At 45.8% G+C, this 21,302-nt stretch overlaps 1 protein-coding gene across 2 annotated transcripts in view; it reads right to left on the reverse strand.

Annotated features, from left to right (window-relative positions):
- SIK3 (SIK family kinase 3) overlaps positions 1-21,302 on the reverse strand; it is a 129,282-nt gene that overhangs the window by 4,063 nt on the left and 103,917 nt on the right. For both annotated transcript variants that reach the window (XM_077249852.1, XM_077249851.1), the window contains exons 9-22: positions 20,868-21,008; positions 19,585-19,662; positions 18,320-18,429; positions 17,959-18,115; positions 15,162-15,317; positions 14,627-14,697; positions 13,407-13,550; positions 11,734-11,887; positions 11,118-11,243; positions 10,743-10,843; positions 9,913-10,022; positions 9,501-9,825; positions 7,878-8,641; positions 62-228 (exon numbers count right to left, since the gene is read on the reverse strand). In XM_077249852.1, the coding sequence (XP_077105967.1) occupies positions 62-228; positions 7,878-8,641; positions 9,501-9,825; positions 9,913-10,022; positions 10,743-10,843; positions 11,118-11,243; positions 11,734-11,887; positions 13,407-13,550; positions 14,627-14,697; positions 15,162-15,317; positions 17,959-18,115; positions 18,320-18,429; positions 19,585-19,662; positions 20,868-21,008 (2,604 nt within the window). The remainder of the gene's footprint in view (positions 1-61; positions 229-7,877; positions 8,642-9,500; positions 9,826-9,912; positions 10,023-10,742; positions 10,844-11,117; positions 11,244-11,733; positions 11,888-13,406; positions 13,551-14,626; positions 14,698-15,161; positions 15,318-17,958; positions 18,116-18,319; positions 18,430-19,584; positions 19,663-20,867; positions 21,009-21,302) is intronic.

Here is a 21,302-nt window from a genome sequence, read left to right on the forward strand (position 1 = left end):
CTGTGTATATGGGCGGCCCACCTACTGACGTGCCTGGCCCCCCACAATCCCATATACATACATAGGCATCATCACTGGTTTGGATGGTGTGGTGCCGCTGCAGCATCCTGGTCCGGGCGTGCTCGTTGGGGGAGGACCGTGGAGGGTAGGGGACACCGTTATGGTCTGGAACGTCCATGACGTGAGGAGGGGAAACTCGGTCCATGCAGTTTACCGAAGGTCCTGGTTCTAGGGGAGATATTACATTAAAAAAAAAAGTTGATGTTCATTTGTTTCTGCCATAGTGAATTAATGGGCGCAGCAAGAAACTGCAAGTGAAAAAAAAAAAATCACAAAAAACGACCAAAAGCTCAGGTTACTTGTGGTTCCTTACACCAGCTAAAGTCGTCCACAAGTTGTGCTCGGCCCGTGACGAATATGGGACAGCACAGCGGTCACAGCCCAACAAGACGTGGACAACATCAAAGGTTTATCTTTAGTTGGAAATCATGGAAAACACATTGTGTGCAACCATTCTAAAAAGGAACCAAAAAAAAAAAAAAAATGTTTCTACGACAAGAGATATCTTTCACTTTTTGCTGCTGTAATATATTTATTTGGAGGATGATCCGACAATCCTACAGAATGAGGAAGATCAAATATCCCCACTGAGTTAAAAAAAATTGTAAAATACAAGGATCTTTCTTTTTTTTTTTTTTTTTTTTTTTATAAAGTGGGGGAACTAACACAATCATTGCAGTTCTCCAAGCCAAAAATTGTCGTCTGCCAAAAAGCATCAGCAGCAGGAGGAGCGGGAGCTTATGAGGAAGATGTCAATATGGGGAAACTTTAACCCCTTCACCCCCAAGGGTGGTTTGCACGTTAATGACCGGGCCAATTTTTACAATTCTGACCACTGTCCCTTTAGGAGGTTATAACTCTGGAACGCTTCAACGGATCTTGGCGATTCTGACATTGTTTTCTTGTGACATATTGTACTTCATGATAGTGGTAAAATTTCTTCGATATAACTTGCGTTTATTTGTGAAAAAAACGGAAATTTGGCGAAAATTTTGAAAATTTTGCAATTTTCCAACTTTGAATTTTTATGCCCTTAAATCACAGACATATGTCACGCAAAATACTTAATAAGTAACATTTCCCACATGTCTACTTTACATCAGCACAATTTTGGAACCAAAATTTTTTTTTGTTAGGGAGTTATAAGGGTTAAAAGTTGACCAGAAATTTCTCATTTTTACAACACCATTTTTTTTTAGGGACCACATCTCATTTGAAGTCATTTTGAGGGGTCTGTATGATAGAAAATACCCAAGTGTGACACCATTCTAAAAACTGCACCCCTCAAGGTGCTCAAAACCACACTCAAGAAGTTTATTAACCCTTCAGGTGTTTCACAGGAATTTTTGGAATGTTTAAATAAAAATGAACATTTAATTTTTTTTCACACAAAATTTATTTCAGCTCCAATTTGTTTTATTTTACCAAGGGTAACAGGAGAAAATAGACTGCAAAAGTTGTTGTACAATTTGTCCTGAGTACGCTGATACCCCATATGTGGGTGTAAACCATTGTTTGGGCGCATGGCAGAGCTTGGAAGGGAAGGAGCGCCATTTGACTTTTCAATGCAAAATTGACTGGAATTGAGATGGGACGCCATGTTGCGTTTGGAGAGCCCCTGATGTGCCTAAACATTGAAACCCCCTACAAGTGACACCATTTTGGAAAGTAGACCCCCTAAGGAACTTATCTAGATGTGTGGTGAGCACTTTGACCCACCAAGTGCTTCACAGAAGTTTATAATGCAGAGCCGTAAAAATAAAAAATCATATTTTTTCACAAAAATGATCTTTTCGCCCCCAATTTTTTATTTTCCCAATGGTAAGAGAAGAAATTGGTCCCCAAAAAATGTTGTGCAATTTGTCCTGAGTACGCAGATACCCCATATGTTGGGGTAAACCACTGTTTGGGCGCATGGCAGAGCTTGGAAGGGAAGGAGCGCCATTTGACTTTTCAATGCAAAATTGACTGGAATTGAGATGGGACGCCATGTTGCGTTTGGAGAGCCCCTGATGTGCCTAAACATTGAAACCCCCTACAAGTGACACCATTTTGGAAAGTAGACCCCCTAAGGAACTTATCTAGATGTGTGGTGAGCACTTTGACCCACCAAGTGCTTCACAGAAGTTTATAATGCAGAGCCGTAAAAATAAAAAATCATATTTTTTCACAAAAATGATCTTTTCGCCCCCAATTTTTTATTTTCCCAAGGGTAAGAGAAGAAATTGGTCCCCAAAAAATGTTGTGCAATTTGTCCTGAGTACGCAGATACCCCATATGTTGGGGTAAACCACTGTTTGGGCGCATGGCAGAGCTCGGAAGTGAAGGAGCGCCATTTGACTTTTCAATGCAAAATTGACTGGAATTGAGATGGGACGCCATGTTGCGTTTGGAGAGCCCCTGATGTGCCTAAACATTGAAACCTCCTACAAGTGACACCATTTTGGAAAGTAGACCCCCTAAGGAACTTATCTAGATGTGTGGTGAGCACTTTGACCCACCAAGTGCTTCACAGAAGTTTATAATGCAGAGCCGTAAAAATAAAAAATCATATTTTTTCACAAAAATGATCTTTTCGCCCCCAATTTTTTATTTTCCCAAGGGTAAGAGAAGAAATTGGTCCCCAAAAAACGTTGTGCAATTTGTCCTGAGTACGCAGATACCCCATATGTTGGGGTAAACCACTGTTTGGGCGCATGGCAGAGCTTGGAAGGGAAGGAGCGCCATTTGACTTTTCAATGCAAAATTGACTGGAATTGAGATGGGACGCCATGTTGCGTTTGGAGAGCCCCTGATGTGCCTAAACATTGAAACCCCCCACAAATGACACCATTTTGGAAATTAGCCCCCCTAAGGAACTTATCTAGATGTGTTTTGAGAGCTTTGCACCCCCAAGTGTTTCACTACAGATTATAACGCAGAGCCGTGAAAATAAAAATTCTTTTTTTTTTTTCACAAAAATGATTTTTTAGCCCCCAGCTTTTGTATTTTTACAAGAGTAACAGAATAAACTGGACCCCAAAAGTTGTTGTCCAATTTGTCCTGAGTACGCTGATACCCCATATATGGAGGGTAACCACTGTTTGGGCGCATGACAGAGCTCGGAAGGGAAGGAGCGCCATTTGGAATGCAGACTTAAATGGATTGGTCTGCAGGCGTCACGTTGCATTTGCAGAGCCCCTGATGTACCCAAACAGTACAAACCCCCCACAAGTGACCCCATATTGGAAACTAGACCTCCCAAGGAACTTATCTAGATGTGTTGTGAGAACTTTGAACCCCCAAGTGTTTCACTACAGTTTGTAACGCAAAGCCGTGAAAATAAAAATTCTTTTTTTTTTTCACAAAAATGATTTTTTAGCCCCCAGCTTTGTATTTTTACAAGGGTAACAGAATAAATTGGACCCTAAAAGTTGTTGTCCAATTTGTCCTGAGTACGCTGATACCCCCTATGTGGGGGGTAACCACTGTTTGGGCACATGACAGAGCTCGGAAGGGAAGGAGCGCCATTTGGAATGCAGACTTAAATGGATTGGTCTGCAGGCGTCACGTTGCATTTGCAGAGCCCCTGATGTACCCAAACAGTACAAACCCCCCACAAGTGACCCCATATTGGAAACTAGACCTCCCAAGGAACTTATCTAGATGTGTTGTGAGAACTTTGAACCCCCAAGTGTTTCACTACAGTTTGTAACGCAAAGCCGTGAAAATAAAAATTCTTTTTTTTTTTCACAAAAATGATTTTTTAGCCCCCAGCTTTGTATTTTTACAAGGGTAACAGAATAAATTGGACCCTAAAAGTTGTTTTCCAATTTGTCCTGAGTACGCTGATACCCCCTATGTGGGGGGTAACCACTGTTTGGGCACATGACAGAGCTCGGAAGGGAAGGAGCGCCATTTGGAATGCAGACTTAAATGGATTGGTCTGCAGGCGTCACGTTGCATTTGCAGAGCCCCTGATGTACCCAAACAGTACAAACCCCCCACAAGTGACCCCATATTGGAAACTAGACCTCCCAAGGAACTTATCTAGATGTGTTGTGAGAACTTTGAACCCCCAAGTGTTTCACTACAGTTTACAACGCAGAGCCGTGAAAATAAAACATATTTTTTTCCCACAAAAATGATTTTTAGCCCCCCAAATTTTTATTTTCCCAAGGATAACAAGAGAACTTGGACCCCAGAAGTTGTTGTTCAATTTGTCCCGAGTACGCTGATAACCCATATGTTGGGATAAACCCCTTTTTGGACGCACGGGAGAGCTCGGAAGGGAAGGAGCACTGTTTTACTTTTTCAACGCAGAATTGGCTGGAATTGAGATCGGACGCCATGTCGCGTTTGGAGAGCCCCTGATGTGCCTGAACAGTGGAAACTCCCCAATTCTACCTGAAACCCTAACCCAAACACACCCCTAACCCTAATCCCAACGGTAACCCTAACCCTACCCCTAACCTCACCTCTAACCGTTTAATGAACATTTTCTGACAGTCATAAGTGCCACGTATTTAAGTGCCACGTATTTAAGTGCCACATATTTAAGTGCCACATATTTAAGTGCCACGTGTTTCAGTGCCACGTGTTTCAGTGCCACGATATTTCAGTGCCACGTATTTCAGTGCCACGTACTATAAATACTATAACTATGTGGTTATACGTGGCACTGAAATATCGTGGCACGTAAATACGTGGCACTTAAGTACGTGGCACTTAAATACGTGGCACGTAAATACGTGGCACGTAAATACGTGGCACTTAAGTACGTGGCACTTAAGTACGTGGCACTTAAGTACGTGGCACTTAAGTACGTGGCACTTATATACGTGGCACTTATATACGTGGCACTTATATACGTGGCACTTATATACGTGGCCACTGAAATATCGTGGCACTTATATACGTATATAAACGTATATTTTAGTGCCACGTATTTCAGGTTAGGGGTAGGGTTAGGGGTAGGGTTTTTTTTTTTTGTTTGTTTTCTTGTGTTTTTCTATAAAAACGCATGCGTCTAAAAACGCATGCGTTTTACCACGTTTACATGCGTTTTTTCACACATGCGTTTTTTTAAAAAACGCATGCAGATAAAAACGCAAGTGTGAAACCAGCCTAAAAGACGCTTTTTATAGCAAAAAAGTTTTTGCGTCTCCACATTTTGAGACCTATAATTTTTCCACATTTTGGTCCACAGAGTCATGTGAGGTCTTGTTTTTTGTGGGACGAGTTGACGTTTTTATTGGTAACATTTTCGGACACGTGACCATTTTTGATCACTTTTTATTCCGATTTTTGTGAGGCAGAAGGACCAAAAACCAGCTATTCATGAATTTCTTTTGGGAGAGGCGTTTATACCGTTCCGCGTTTGGTAAAATTGATAAAGCAGTTTTATTCGTCGGGTCAGTACGATTACAGCGATATCTCATTTATATAATTTTTTTATGTTTTGGCGCTTTTATACGATAAAAACTATTTTATAGAAAAAATAATTATTTTGGTATCGCTTTATTCTCAGGACTATAACTTTTTTATTTTTTTGCTGATGATGCTGTATGGCGGCTCGTTTTTTGCGGGACAAGATGACGTTTTCAGCGGTACCATGGTTATTTATATCCGTCTTTTTGATCGCGTGTTATTCCACTTTTTGTTCGGCGGTATGGTAATAAAGCGTTGTTTTTTGCCTCGTTTTTTTTTTTTTTTTCTTACGGTGTTTACTGAAGGGGTTAACTAGTGGGGCAGTTTTATAGGTTGGGTCGTTACGGACGCGGCGATACTAAATATGTGTACTTTTATTGTTTTTTTTATTTTATTTAGATAAAGAAATGTATTTATGGGAATAATATTTTTTTTTTTTTTTCATTATTTTGGAATATTTTTTTTTTTTTTTTTTACACATTTGGAAAAAATTTTTTTTAACTTTTTTACTTTGCCCCAGGGGGGGACAATACAGATCGGTGATCTGCCAGTTTGCATAGCACTCTGACAGATCACCGATCTGAGGAAAGTGCAGGCTGCTTCACAGTGTCTGCTCTGAGCAGGCGTCTGTGAAGCCACCTCCCTCCCTGCAGGACCCGGATCCGCGGCCATCTTGGATCCGGGTCTGGGAGCTGCAGGGAGGGAGGTAAGACCCTCGCAGCAACGCGATCACATCGCGTTGCTGCGGGGGGCTCAGGGAAGCCCGCAGGGAGCCCCCTCCCTGCGCGATGCTTCCCTGCACCGCCGGCACATCGCGATCATGTTTGATCGCGGTGTGCCGGGGGTTAATGTGCCGGGGGCGGTCCGTGACCGCTCCTGGCACATAGTGCCGGATGTCAGCTGTGATAATCAGCTGACACCCGGCCGCGATCGGCGGCGCTCCCCCCGTGAGCGCCGCTGATCGCGTATGACGTACTATCCCGTCGGCGGTCATACGGGCCCACCCCACCTCGACGGGATAGTACGTCAGATGTCAGGAAGGGGTTAATGAACCAGGAGACTGCCAGCAGACAGCAAGACTGTCGTAAAAGATGACTAAATATTGATTTAATAAAAAATATCAAGGCACTACTTTGCTTAAAGGTGTTCTCCAGGTCTTGTATATTAATGACCTATCCGTTGGGGGGGCGTTTGCAGCTCCCACTGCACCGGATGTACATAGTATATAGAGCCGGAACAGGACAGCACCACACACTGTGTAGTGGCCATACTCCGGTACTGCAGCTCGGCTCCTAGATAGGTCAACGGGAGCTGAGCTGCAGTACCCGAGAACGGCCACTATGCAGTGTATGGAACTATTCTGGCTTTGTGCATCCAGCCGCAGCGGGGGGCTACAAACATCAGTTCGGTTTGTCAGACCCCAATCTCATATTAATCGAGAAGTTCGGCCGATACTGTAATGTGTAAGGGGGCATCGGCCATCTGATTGTCAAGGGTAATGCCGACCTCTTTGTCCTCCTGGAGAGAAGCCACTGGCTGAGATATAAGTCAGCGGATTTTCTCAGAGAAAGCAAGAGCTCTGGGCTGACAGCTATCTAGTGCATTAAGTCTTGACCATGAGTGCCAGGAATTCTGTCCTTTCTCCCCTCCTCTGTCCTACGAATGGCTGTAAAACAACCGTCTGCAGCAGGAACCTCTCCCCAGGACAAAAGTACACAGCTGGTAAGCCCCTGCTACCGAGCAAAAACCAGAAGACTAACCCTGTGTTCCCCGCAGGATTTCTACAAGAAAGATAATTTCAGGAACAAGCAAAAACTCCTGCGGAGTAGACGCCGTGCTCTCCTGTATGCCGCCATCATTAGTATCTCGTCTTCCTTTACTCTGCTTCCTTTCAATATCCAGCAATGGAGAAAATTAATGAGGGATTCGCTAATATTGATGTTTTTGGAAATGCCCCTGAATTACATGCAAGCCAATGAAGGCGGCCTGATATTTGGGGCACAAGTGGCTCTTAGTGGTAAAACAGTCTAAACCCCTAGCACTTTCTAGTACCATAAGCGCCCGGCCGTCCCAGTGCTGGTGAACAGCACTGGAGACTTTCAGAAACGCGGCAATGGCAGATCCGTAGGTGTAAAGGTGGCGCAGACGATCCATTCAGCCACCGTCTGGGGGATAATATAACGCAGAAAAGCTTCTGTCCTACCACCTGGCAGTAAATCTGCCAATGCAGAAAAGAAGGGGTTAACCGTGATAGTGCAGTGTGCATAAAGGCTGTGAGCGGCTTCTTGATGCAAGTCCAAAAGGCAGATGGATAACGGGCCATAAAGAGGAGAGGGACGTGCAGTAAAAGCATGGATGGCAGTGATAGCTGGCGCTGTAAGCCATTCCTGCTGACGGGGCAGCCTTACCTCTGCTGGCCACCTTGGTCCTGCTGTACGATGTCTGCGGCTGATACTGCGCTGTACTCAACTCCGGCAGAAGAGACTCGGCGTCGTCATGTCCGCTCTCCTGCAGGGGTTTGCTCAAACATCTGATAGTCCCTCCCTCGCTCATCCTGTGTCCCTCCCCGGAGCAGTCCTCCTCCATGCTCTCCGAATGCAGCATGGCGGGATGATACCGGGGTGGCGGCAGTGCGTGCGTGGCCTGCTGCATACATTCTTGTGCTCGGATCTGCAGGAGGTGGTGGTAGGGCTCAGCGGGCGGCGGGTACGATATGCTGCCTGCATCTACTTGGTTCAGGTGCTGGTTGAACAGTTCGTTCAGCTCCTGCTGCTGTTGCTGGTGCTGTTTTATGAGCTGCATGAAATCCGCCGGGGGCAAGCGTGCGTCCGCGTGACCCGTCAGGGAGTGGCGCGGGGAGAGCAGGCCCTGCAGCATGTGCGGCAGTTGCTGGTGATGTCGGCTGTAAGTGCTGGGGGTAGGAGAGAGCAGTGCTTGCTGCAGCGCCGACGTGGGGTAATTCTGTTGCGGCGTGGCACTGAACGCGGGGTACTGTTCTAGCTGCGGGACTTTCAAGGCTTGAGAATAACCAGCGGCGCCGGAATGGTTGTATCCCGCGCTTCCTTGGCTCGTGTATCCCGATGGGGGAGGCCTCGGCTGGTCAGAAAACACGTGAGGGTGGAGATGGGTCTGGTCGTAATTTGTGGAGGGAGAGAAGCGGCCCATATTCAAGCTGGAAAAAAATGTCAAGGAGAAATGTATTAGTGTAAATTGGAGAACTACAAAAGCATCAACCACCAGAAAAGTTTTCTGCGCCACTTCTGTGCCCATTAAGTAAAATAGGTTACTTGCAATTTTTTTTATAAAAGAAAATAAGCAACTTAAAAAAAAAAACCTCTCCAAAAACTCTGCGTTCGAGTTCAGTCACAAGACCGGATTTTTACAGTCTGAGTTACAGCTGCTCCGGATCCCAAATAACAGCGTCATATACACCCACGAGGTTATTCGCTCAGGTCGAAAAATATGGTCATGTGTATGAGGCCTTAACCAGGGCAAAATGAGCCGATTGCCAGAGGACATGATGGAGGGAGCTCTTGTATTAGAGGGACAGTCGGGGGCCACAGGAAAACTTTTAGAAACGCAACCCATAGATTGAAGTCTAAAGGACCCCTGAGGGCGGCAGTAGTCACCCCTTTAACTATGCGAGCCGTCGTCCTGAAGATCTCGACCGACCTGGGAAGGTTTCCCCTGGCAGCTGCTGTTATGACATGTTTCATCATAGAAGAAAGGTTTCTTAAAAGTCACTAAAACACTACATACAGTATGTTATTAATTAGATCTCTTAGAACTGATGAAACTGGTGTACTTACTTGAAGAAAAAACATGGCAAACTAGCAACACAATTCTCACAGATTGTCATAGTAATGACACCAGCCTCATTCGGTGTAAAATATATTAGATTTTAAACGCCACACTGCATTATTTTACACTGGTAATAATATAATTAAAAAAAGTATTTAAAAAAAGAAGAATTAAATTTAAAAAAAACAAATCATTACAAAACAAAGTTGTGCATATCTTTGCTGCTGTACCTGTGCACTTCAGCACTGTCGGCGCTCAGCTGCTTCGACAGAGGTCGGTGGGTATAATTGCCCAATGAAGCCATGAGTGATGCCCGTTGTTGCATCTGTATGTGATTGGCACAAGGATTGATAGGAATACCCCGGGCGGCTCCGGACATGTCAGGGGGCTCCTGCACCTGAATGGTGACTTGCTGCGCTGACTGCTGCTGGTTTTGCTGCTGCTGTATGCCCATGCGTGGTAGTGTGATGCTAGGTGGGGGAGAGCCGCTGTTAGAAGGCTGGTAGAGAGCGGTGTGAGCAGGCACCCCCTGATACTGAGTAGAAGGTTGGGCCCCTAAAAAGGTAGAAACAAAAATAAAAATCTGTGAGATCAAGAAAAAAAATAAATGAAAAAAAAATAGAACATTAAAAGGAGCAGTACCATGTGTCTGGAGCATGGCACTGGAAGATGGCGGGGGGCTATTGTTTGGCTGCCTGAAGAGGTGGTTGCTGGCTGGATTAGGAGGGGGACTAGAAGGCTGGATTCGCAATCTGAAATCAGACAACAGGATAAAATCAGTGACGAGGACGACCAATAAAAAACGGAAATAACTGTCTGCACGCTCTTTCTGCTATAACACAGCCCTTTAAAAGGAACACGTTATCAGAAAAAATGACCTATTGTGTCATTCAAGTCTTTATTTTATAAGTATTTTTTTGATCATGTACTTTATTTTTTCATATCACTATCTAAAAACAAAACAGAAAAAAATTTAAATCCTTTAACAGCGCATTAAAGGGAATCTGTCACCCCATTTTTGGCCTATAAGCTGCGGCCACCGCCATCAGGGCTTATCTACAGCATTAGGGTGAGTATAATCTAACTTGTTTTTCTTATCTTTCAGGTTACATCGGGGACTTATCTACAGCATTACAGATTACTATATGTAAGCCCAGGATGGCGGTGGGTCCCATGCTATCTACTGTATACGGTGGTGTTATAAATCCCTGTAATCTTGTATGGGATTATAAAGACTGTTGAAGTGTCTGTATAGAACAGAACGTATGCGTCTAATATATTAAACGCAGTGAATTGCAAGATTTATGTTTTTTTTAATATAGTGATTTGAAAAACAAACACACACCAACATAAAACTAATTTACACAATAGTGTTTTTTTTTTTTTTTTTAATAACACCTCACATGAAAAGAATCAGAACAATTCTGCAGTACAGCGTTAATGCCTCTTTTTCCCCAGTCAGTGCCCAATACCTCTGAAGCTGGTGTGTGAGGAGCGCGGGCTGATTCTCACAAGCCGGTACCATGGATGATGACTGCAGAGGAGGAGATGGCTGCGCAGGTCGGATACAATCCTGAGGGGTAATAAAAGGAAGGAGCCGGTGATATCACTTGGAAATTCGATCAATTCTGCCTTTACAGTAAAGCGCAAATACAGAACTAAAAGCTTTTATCGAGTCGCATGCAGCAGTCATAGAAAACAAAACTCAGCTTGCATTTAATTTGTCGGCACTAAAACAAAAATGACAGTAAGGTGTAATAACGCCCACCGCCTCAGTACTGCAACCCCGAAAAATTCAGCTCCTGTAAAGCCACGTATAGAAAGGAAGCTTTATACAAGTGACGTACCTGGATCTGATGCTGCAGGATGTGCTGCTGATGCTCCTGCTGGTACATTACGTGCTGCTGCTGTGTGTGCTCCAGCGTCCTCTCATCCATGTGTATACCGTACAGCTTCTGCAGCTGCTCACACTCCTAGAAATAAGCAGGGTCAGCAGCGTCAGAAGCACTGAGCCAAGAGCACAGAGCCCCCCCCCCCCCCCCCGAGCCAGTAATGCCAAGACGCCCCAGAACCAGTAACGCCCAGCCGCCCCCCAAGTCAGGAACACCGAGTTTGCCCCTCGAGACAGGAACACCGAGCTTGCCCGCCGAGCCAGTAATGCCGAGATGCCCCAGAGCCAGTAACGCCCAGGATCCAGGAGAGCCAAGCCGCCCCCGAGACAGGAACACTGAGCTGCCCCCCGAGCCAGGAGCGCCGAGACGCCCCACGGAGCCATTAACTCCAAGACGCCCCAAGCGTGGAGCACCAAGACGCCCCCCGAAGCCAGTAACGCCAAGACGCCCCGTAGCCTGGAGCGCCGAGACGCCCACGAGCGCTTAGACTCCCCAGCCATGCCCCCCAATTCTAAAAAGTATTAAATCACTGAGCCACCGTGAATGCCTTCTGCTCCTACCCATCCATTACCTGTTGTAGCTGTTTTATGCTGCTGTTGTGATGTCCTGTTTTCTCCAGATGAGCTTTAAATGCTTGAATAGTGGCGGCTCCGTCTGAAAACCGGCGCACAGGGGAAAAGCGCTCAGCAGGAAGGTGAAGAGTGTTTGAATCTTTGTACATGGAGCTGGAAAAACAAAGGTCACATAATGGGTGTTAATTACCATATGGCAACGATAATCTGCAGCGGATAATGAACTAATGCAAATTGAGAGGGGTTCAGGAGTGCGCCGCTCCCCTGCCTGCGGGCTTCCAGCTTGCCGGGGTAGAGGTGGCATGCTCTTGATGATCAACAGTTTGTGTCAGCGACATGGTGGTCGTGCGCTCTCCAATTCTGCGAGCAGAGGTACATCTGCCTCTGCGGCATCGGAGGAGCTCAGGGACACAAACTGATCGGATCCAGCCAGCTTTGGAGCACGTGACACATGCCTAGGAGACCGGCCACCGCTGATACTGCAGAGGTGGCTGATAACCTGGCGAAGAACCGTAAAGAAAAGAATTACAAATCTCCCGGTTCTTGAAGTCGGAAGGGTCTGTACATGGCAAAGTGGTCTCTTTTTACAAGAACTTTGCAATAGTAAGGCTATGTGCACACGTTCAGGTTTTTTCGTGTTTTTTCGCGATAACGCTATAAAAACTCATTAAAAACGCATACATTTTGCATTCTATCATTTAGAATGCATTCTGCATGTTTTGTGCACATGGTTCGTTTTTTTCCCCGAAAAAACGCATCGCGGTAAAAAAAAGCAGAATGTTCATTAATTTTGCGGATTTTCCGCGTTTTCCCCGCGATTCTATGCATTTGGGAAGAAACGCACAATACTCGCACAAAAAAAGCGTCAAAAACGCGGCAAAAATCGGGTTTTTGTCAGGAAAATTCCTGCCAGAAATCCTGACGTGTGCACATAGCCTAAATATTTAAGAAAATAAGAAAAACACTTTAAAATGCGCACCGTAGGTCAGTTCGGGCATGAATAGGAGATTTTGGCAAGTTTCATCAACTTTGCTGGTCATATATAAAGTGTATCTGTGACATTATGTTTTTAGGGTCAGACCGCTCAGACAGATTGGACATAATTGCAGACTTCACCCAGATGTGGCCTGTTGTACTTCACTAACTAATATCCACATGCAACATATACATCTGGCCTCTGCAGGATGGAGAAACGCACACTGAAAGGCGCATCATTCCCGCTCCACCTGTTATGCAAGTACAGCCGACTTCCTTGAGAAAACAAAGAATCCCAGAACTATTTGCTCCAGCGTGGCAATCAGTGTGTGTTGGGCAAAGTTTGCATGCTCACGTATGCAGTGACTGGTCAAAGGTTGCGAGGACACCTTTGGGACATAGTTCCCAAGAAAACACAGAAGTGCACTGTTGCTCCACAGATACCAATATTCTCTAGTCATAAAGATTATTTATTGGAAATGTCGGGAAAGGAGAACGAGCTTTAATGTTTAATCTGCTGATTCCTGAGAGGTCGGAGGCCTGATCTATGTGTACGGTGGTCTCCGTACCGACCGATGAAGCCGGGAGAAAGAATGGCTACCAAGCGTTCATCCGACACCCATCGGATGTGTAATGTTAAAGAAAAAAAAAAAAAAAGTAAGAAATTGGTGAGCACACCCATGATCTCGGTACTCACCGATGCTGGTCAGGGATCAGGTGCGGAGGCCACACTCTGTTTCGGAAAGCCTGCTGCCCCAACTGGCGCTGTAATTCTGGGGGGATTTCAGCTGAAGGACTCGTCATTGCCAGTGTGTGCCTCTTGGAGCGGTTTGCAAGATACCTGAAATTCCGATCACAATACATTAGGACTCCACTGTGTGCGGAGGTGTTATCTGAGCATGCTCGGGGCCTGAGTGACTTCGGCGTACTTGAATAGGTTTCAGTCCCCGCGCTGCTTGTCTCATGGCTGTTAGACAGGGATTCCCTGTTAGTTAGACAATCCCTGCATGTGTTGCTGATGTCCAACGGTCAGCCGCGGGGACTGGAACATATTTTTTGTACACGCTGAAGACACTGTTAGGACTTGAGCATGTTCAGATAACACCTTATCCCAGCACGTTTGCTCTTATCTAGTTATAATGCGTCATGTGGACCAACGGGGTCTACCCAACAAGGCAAGTTATCACCATTCCACTTGCTGATAGCAGCCCTATTCTTGATATCAGTGAGGGTCCGATCAAACAAACATTGGCAGATTATCACTTAAACCATGAATAAGGGGTAACATGCAAATGTTGAGAACAACCCTTCAGCAGCCAAGAGTTGGCCGTCGTCGAGCAGCCAAGAGTTGGCCGTCGCCGAGCAGCCGTCCCCAAGCAGCCAGGGTGGCCGTCCCTGAGCCAGCAAATAGCTGCAGGGAGAACATAACTTTATTTTCTCCCTGCAGCTGCATTTCCAATGACATTGCTCCATATGTTGTTTATTGCTATGTCTGCAGGTAAATAGTGGTTTTGTTTGTTTTTATGGTGATGGGTTACCTTTATGTATTGCACCATTGTTCAGGTTATAAAGCCGGTTATTATGTACCTGTATGACTCCACTTTAAGTACAGGCCTTGAAAAAACCCTTTGATTGTGAGTAATTGTATGTAATGATGGTACAATACAGACTCCCCTCTACTTTGTAGAGTTCATGTTATTTGTGGCTGGAGCGTTTGCCTTCTTTATGTTTTGTGCTTGAGGGTAGCGACAGTCCATGATGATCAGATACAGAGGAAGAATACAAAATTGATCTTTAGACAAGTCACTGATAAAAGTCTGAAGATCGGTGTGAAACGGACACTATAGGGCTGTGCAGGACAACGCTGCTTTGCCTAAATCACTGTGTCAAGGATCTTTCCCTAAGTGAAACTTTTACCTCTGCACCGCCTCTTGATCGGGTTCCCCATCTGAGCTCTCCTCATCTACCGGGGTAACTGCAGGTACGGCCTGAAAGACAGAAGCAGAAAAAAAAGTTAAGAAATTAAAGTTTCCTCATTCCCATTAAAGGGTATATAATATTATATTATTTCAATTTGACATGTCAGAAGATTTGGCTGGTGAGGTGGTGAAGACATTGAGACCCCCACTGATTGCTCAACCCTGCATAAAAATACTGACGATCACCTGAGAAGGAAAAAGCGTGTTTTTTGGGCGATTTAATGGTTTACACAGGAATAATGGAATAAAAATCATAATAACAGGCAGCGCATCTCCCGTGTAATCAGATGTGCTGCCGATAACATGATGATTGTATTAACAATCTGGCTGTACATCAGTACTCATTGGCCTTTGTAAACGAGCACCGACTGACTTGTACATAGGGGAACGGAGCTCATTGAAGGGCTGAGATGGGCCGGTCTGAGTGACCCTGAGTACATACATGTTACACACGTTAGTAACCGCACACTCACAGTGGTCATTGTGACCAGCGGTGAAGGACCTCGTGGCCTCTTCAGGAACTGTTGTGCATGTAGCTGAATATTCGCCCCTCCGTCAGATGCTCTGCGTCCAAGAGGTCCCATGCCATTTAGGAGCTGAAGTGTAGGAGGCTGTAAAAGGGACTGCTCCTAGAAAAACAAAAACACATGGAAATGATTAGCTTTTGGGCAATTTACAATGAGATTTCTATCATCGCACCACACACAACAAATAAACCCAACGCAATAATAGGCGCATCCAGCCTATATTACTGGGAGAGACACACAGCTCACATCCAGCCTATATTACTGGGAGAGACACACAGCTCACATCCAGCCTATATTACTGGGAGAGACACACAGCTCACATCCAGCCTATATTACTGAGAGACACACAGACCTCACATCCAGCCTATATAAGGCTACTTTCACACTGGCGTTAACTGTATTACGTCGCAATGCGTCGTTTTGCCGAAAAAACGCATCCTGCAAAAGTGCTTGCAGGATGCGTTTTTTCTGCATTGACTAACATTAGCGACGCATTTGCGACGCAATGACACACGTCGCAACAGTCGTGTGACGGTTGCGCCATGCTGTGGCGGACCGTCGGGAGCAAAAAACGTTACATGTAACGTTTTTTGCTCCCGACGGTCCGCTTTTTCCGACCGCGCATGCGCGGCCGGAACTCCGCCCCCACCTCACAATGGGGCAGCGGATGCGCTGGAAAAATGCATCCGCTGCCCCCGTTGTGCGGCGGAGACAACGCTAGCGTCGGGAACCTCGGCCCGACGCTAGTGTGAAAGTAGCCTTACTGGGAGAGACACACAGAGCTCACATCCAGCCTATATTACTGGGAGAGACACACAGAGCTCACATCCAGCCTATATTACTGGGAGAGACACACAAACCTCACATCCAGCCTATATTACTGGGAGAGACACACAGAACTCACATCCAGCCTATATTACTGGGAGAGACACACAGAGCTCACATCCAGTCTATATTACTGAGAGACACACAGACCTCACATCCAGCCTATATTACTGGGAGACACACAGACCTCACAACCAACCTATATTACTGGGAGAGACACACAGAGCTCACATCCAGACTATATTACTGGGAGAGACACACAGAGCTCACATCCAGACTATATTACTGGGAGAGACACACAAACCTCACATCCAGCCTATATTACTTGGAGGGAGACACAGAGCTCACATCCAGCCTATATTACTGGGAGACACACAGAGCTCACATCCAACCTATATTACTGGGAGAGACACACAGACCTCACATCCAGTCTATATTACTGAGAGACACACAGACCTCACATCCAGCCTATATTACTGGAAGAGACACACATACCTCACATCCAGCCCATATTACTGGAAGAGACACATAGACCTCACATCCAGCCTACATTCCTGGAATAGACAAACAGAGCTCACATATCCAGCTTGTATTACTGGGAGAAAAAGCACAAAGCTCATATCCAGCCTATATTACAGGAAGAGACAAAACCACAAGAGAAAAACCTGAAACTTAGATCAGGCAACAAACTGCGTATCATAACGGAAGGGTCTGCAAAATAAGGAATGAAGATTGCAGTCTGAAATGCAGGGCAAATTTATAAGCTAAAGGTAACCACTGACATAAGTAAAAAAAATTTTTACCATATCAAAGGTGTCCACAGCCTTTAGGAAATCTTATACTATACAGAAGTAAAATAAGGTATCAAAGGTCAGATCCTGCAATCAGTCATTCTCAAATCACAAATATTGCCAGTGCACAGCGCCACCTACTGGTCAAATCTAATATAGCAAGTGACACAAATCTGACTTCTGGAAACCCAAGACCACCATTTATGTTCACACTGGGTTAAAATCTAATGTGCATTTTCCTCTTCATATGTTGGAGGCCGACCCTTGTAACTGTAGCTTCCACACAAGAATGAGTCTGAATCAATACAGCTAGTGGAGACCGAGCTTTTTCCAATGTGAGTGAATGGAGCTAAGAGAACCACATTCACATTTATGGGACGCCCGAGCCATGGAAGGAAACGTCAGCAAAAGCCACGCGACGTCTGACACATCTAGTACGGGTTACTTGTAGACTGAAAGGGGCATTTCCATCACATTTATGGCATAACCATAGTAGATGCAGGTCCCACTAATAAAACCAGCATCTGTCTGAATAATGGGACAACGACGAGCGCCATCAGTGGGGAGGTGGTCGCATCTCCCATTCATTAACATAGGACCTCCGACCTCCTTTTTACTTACTGTAGCACACAACGGGGCTCCATACTTAGGACTCTACTACACATTTATGTCCCATCTCGTAAATATGCCAAATGTACAAGATTGGAACATCCCTTTAAAGGGGTTGTGTGAGCTCAGAGAAATTGTGGCCGCTTTCTACCAAAAAACATGTCATTTTTTTTTATTTTTTTATGCATTATAGCCTGGTGAGTGGGGTTTATCGGTGAGGGGCTCTGACCCGAGACGTCCATTCGCTCATCTCATGAGTGTGCACAGATTTGTGCACCGGCCCATAGACTTCCCATTCAGCCCATGCATGCTTGCACTGAAGGACATGCTGAAGGTTCCTGACCTTTGGTTTGAGCGACCCTTTAAATTTTAGGCTGAAACTAAAAAATTTTGACTGTTTTCCTTTAGACCAACTGGTGCATACTCAGTAACTGGGTGCAAATCTTGCTCCCATTGCTGCAGAACACGTGACTTTACGTACGATGGTGCATTTGGATGACTTTGCCCGTGGACTATACCTTGTACTCGAGGTGGCCACTAGGTTGCATGTTTTGCATTGGCAGCAACGGGTGAAGGGTGTTTGTGTTTTGTGCCACTGGGAGGAATGGAGTCTGTGGAGAGACCCGTGGGAATCCAGGAATGATCTTCTGCAGCTCCTCTGCACCTCCCTCGTTACTAAAAAAACAGATAATGTCCGGTCAGCACAAACACGAGGACAGGAGCTAATATAACGTGTGACCCTCCAGTGCTTGTAGATCTACAACTCCCAAAATGCCACGATAGACTAAGTCCTTGGGGAATGCTGGGAGTTGTAGTTGCACAACATAGTGTTCTACATGCCTAGGTCCCTAGACTACTCCGGAAGGAGCGGTGACTTACTGTGTGTCCGGCACTCCCACCGTATGTCTCCTCATTGACAGGTATCGGGCCAAGGCTTCCGGGGAAGGTTCTTCTCCTTCGTCGCTGTCCAGGTTCATGGTGCCGTTAGTCTACAGGTCAATGGAAATGGTGGAAATTCAGACGACGTACTGAGATCAATGGCAGAGCGACCGTAGAGGTTACCGAGGGGGAATAATCGGAAGCAGCGTGCCCCGAGTTCATTGCTATGTCGAATGTCATAACGTTTTACATTCGCATTGTGGCTGCAAGTCTGGGGCCCAATCACTGCTTATATGATCCCAACTGAAAAAATCCCAGGGATCTAAAGAGCCATTCAGGGTGGCAGATAATCCCACTGGGACTTATGGCCAGAACATGAATGTGGGGAAGCACCAGCCGTAACACAGTTCTTCGGTGGAGCTCACTCCCACGTCAGAACACCGTCAAGAGATTACTGCCAGGAAGCGTGCTAGATCGGCAAGTATCATGCACCTGTCCTAATCTTTAGTTAGGATGCAAGCACATGGTCCTCCGATGATGGGCACATCCTGGCAGTCATCCACCGACGATGGGCACATCCTGGCAGCCATCCGCCAACGATGGGCACATCCTGGCAGCCATCCGCCAACGATGGGCACATCCTGGCAGCCATCCGCCAACGATGGGCACATCCTGGCAGCCATCCGCCGATGATGGGCACATCCTGGCGGCCACCTACCGATGATGGGCACATCGTGGCAGCCATCTACCGATGATGAGCCCATCCTAGCAATTATCTACTCAAGCAAAGTCCTCAGTTGCACTCATCTTCCTGTGCAAAAGTGAGTGAACCCAGAGAGCCAATTTAAGTCCATCTGAAATCCCATCTATTCGAGACATATAAAAATAAACACTTCCCAACTTGGAGCACTTTAGTTTTTTTTGCTGAGGTTTTTCTACTGCAGATGAGCCCTGTAAGGACAGATCATTGAGCCCTTCATACACAATGGACTAAATCGATAACAAGCATGGCCATCAGTCTACTGTGTATGGGGACCACAGACCATTGATCGTAGAGGAAGCCATCTATCACACATGTCTGATCATGGACTGCTCTCCCAGAGATAAGCCGCCAGCAAAGATGTGTGGCAGCAGCTCACTCCGAGAACGCAGGAACGCTCGGCAGGACGAGAGACGGTCTATGTGACTGCCAGTCGACCCATCGTTCACCCACCAGCCATATAATATGTACTCGCGGTCTTGCAAATATGCTGATCATTGCTCACCTCAACTATTTGATTTTCAGGATTGATGAGTTGGACCTGGGGCACATTCATGCTGATGGCACTGCCAGCTGCATCAGCCTGTAGGAAAAACAGGTCAGGAAAACCTTAGCATACACATCAGTAGGTTTACTCAGACTGTACAGGTAAGAAAATGTACTAAATGACTTTTCTAAATTCACTTTGCTCCAAAAATGTTGTTCCCTCCATCTTCACAAGATCTCATGTCATTAAGTATGTTAAATGGCTCCAATCATGACTGGACGACCTCTGGAGACCACAGTAGAAGGTCCGTTCTTAGGTCAGGCGTCATCTGCCTACTGTATTTTTCGGACTGGTAGGGCGGGGTGCTCTGCGGTACACACAAGTCAATACAGTGGACTCCGGGAAAATGGCGGCAGGAGTCCGCCCATTGACCGATTTCGATCTCAGGAGATGAGATCTCGGTCCTAAGATCGTAATCTGTGCATACGTCGTCTCCGGCGGCCATTTTTACGGAGTTCACCGCACTGAAACCATACAAGTGTGGGGGCTCCGGGCTTTCTCAAAATGTCGGCAGAGCCCCTGCACTGCCAAAAACCCTTTTCTACCAGCCAGGGATCAAACACGCAAAATCACCCTGCAGCATCGCACCTCCGAACACCTCCTGTGACACTGCTCCACCACCGCCGCCCACCCACCACCAGTAAGCTTAATTTGAACTGTAAGATGAACCCCATTTGACAGGTTACATTCATTTCCCTATTTTCCTCTTGAAAATTTGGGGAGCGACTTATGGTCTGGTGCGTCTTATAGTCCGAAAGATACAAGTTATTCAATGCTGCAGCCAATAACTTACAATTTCACTAAGGCTACTTTCACACTAGCGTCGGGCTCGGCCCGTCGCAGTGCGTCGGGCCGAGGTTACCGACGCTAGCTTTCTCTGCGCCGCACAACGGGGGCAGCGGAGTTCCGGCAACGTTTTTTGCAGCCGACGGTCCGCCACGCACGACGGTTGCGACGTGTGTCAATGCGTCGCTGTTAGTCAATGGGAAAAAAACGCATCCTGTAAGCACTTTTGCAAGATGCGTTTTTTTGCCAAAACGACGCATTGCGACGTATTGAAAAAAACGCTAGTGTGAAAGTAGCCCAAGTCACATCTTTAGTAAATTGTTTTCCCCTTTTTATATACAATGAGGCACAAACCACGGGGTTAAATCTGAAAATAGATCAGTATTGATAAAACACTTTATTTCTTAAAAAAAAAGGTCATCCTGGAAAAGAATCACATAAAAGGAAAGTCTAACCTGTATTGGTGACGCCGTGTAGGACAGAGGGCGGGGGGCGCTGGGGGGAGTCGGGAGGCGTAAAGTTTTGTGTCTTTTCAGCCGTTCGCACAGCAAACTGTAGATAGCACTGTAATTATCGTAGGCGTCCGTTCTGAGAGACTGGATAGAAAGCACAAACATAGAAGACGTACAGGGAAGGTAAAAACTATAAGAATATAATAAAAAAAGCAAAAAATAACCTGGCTAATAAAACGGATTTTATTTTATTTTTTTTACACAACCTAAAATCGGTCATTCCTAATCGTTAGCCCACGAACAAGCAAATGCTCATTTATCAGCTGATCGTGTCTTCCATGAAACCTAAAAAAATATTGTCAGCAACTAGTGATGAGCGAGTATACTCGTTGCTCGGGTTTTCCCGAGCATGCTCGGGTGGTCTCCGAGTATATGTGG

This window comes from Ranitomeya variabilis, chromosome 4 (genome assembly GCF_051348905.1).
Source record: "Ranitomeya variabilis isolate aRanVar5 chromosome 4, aRanVar5.hap1, whole genome shotgun sequence".
Lineage (NCBI taxonomy): Eukaryota > Metazoa > Chordata > Amphibia > Anura > Dendrobatidae > Ranitomeya > Ranitomeya variabilis.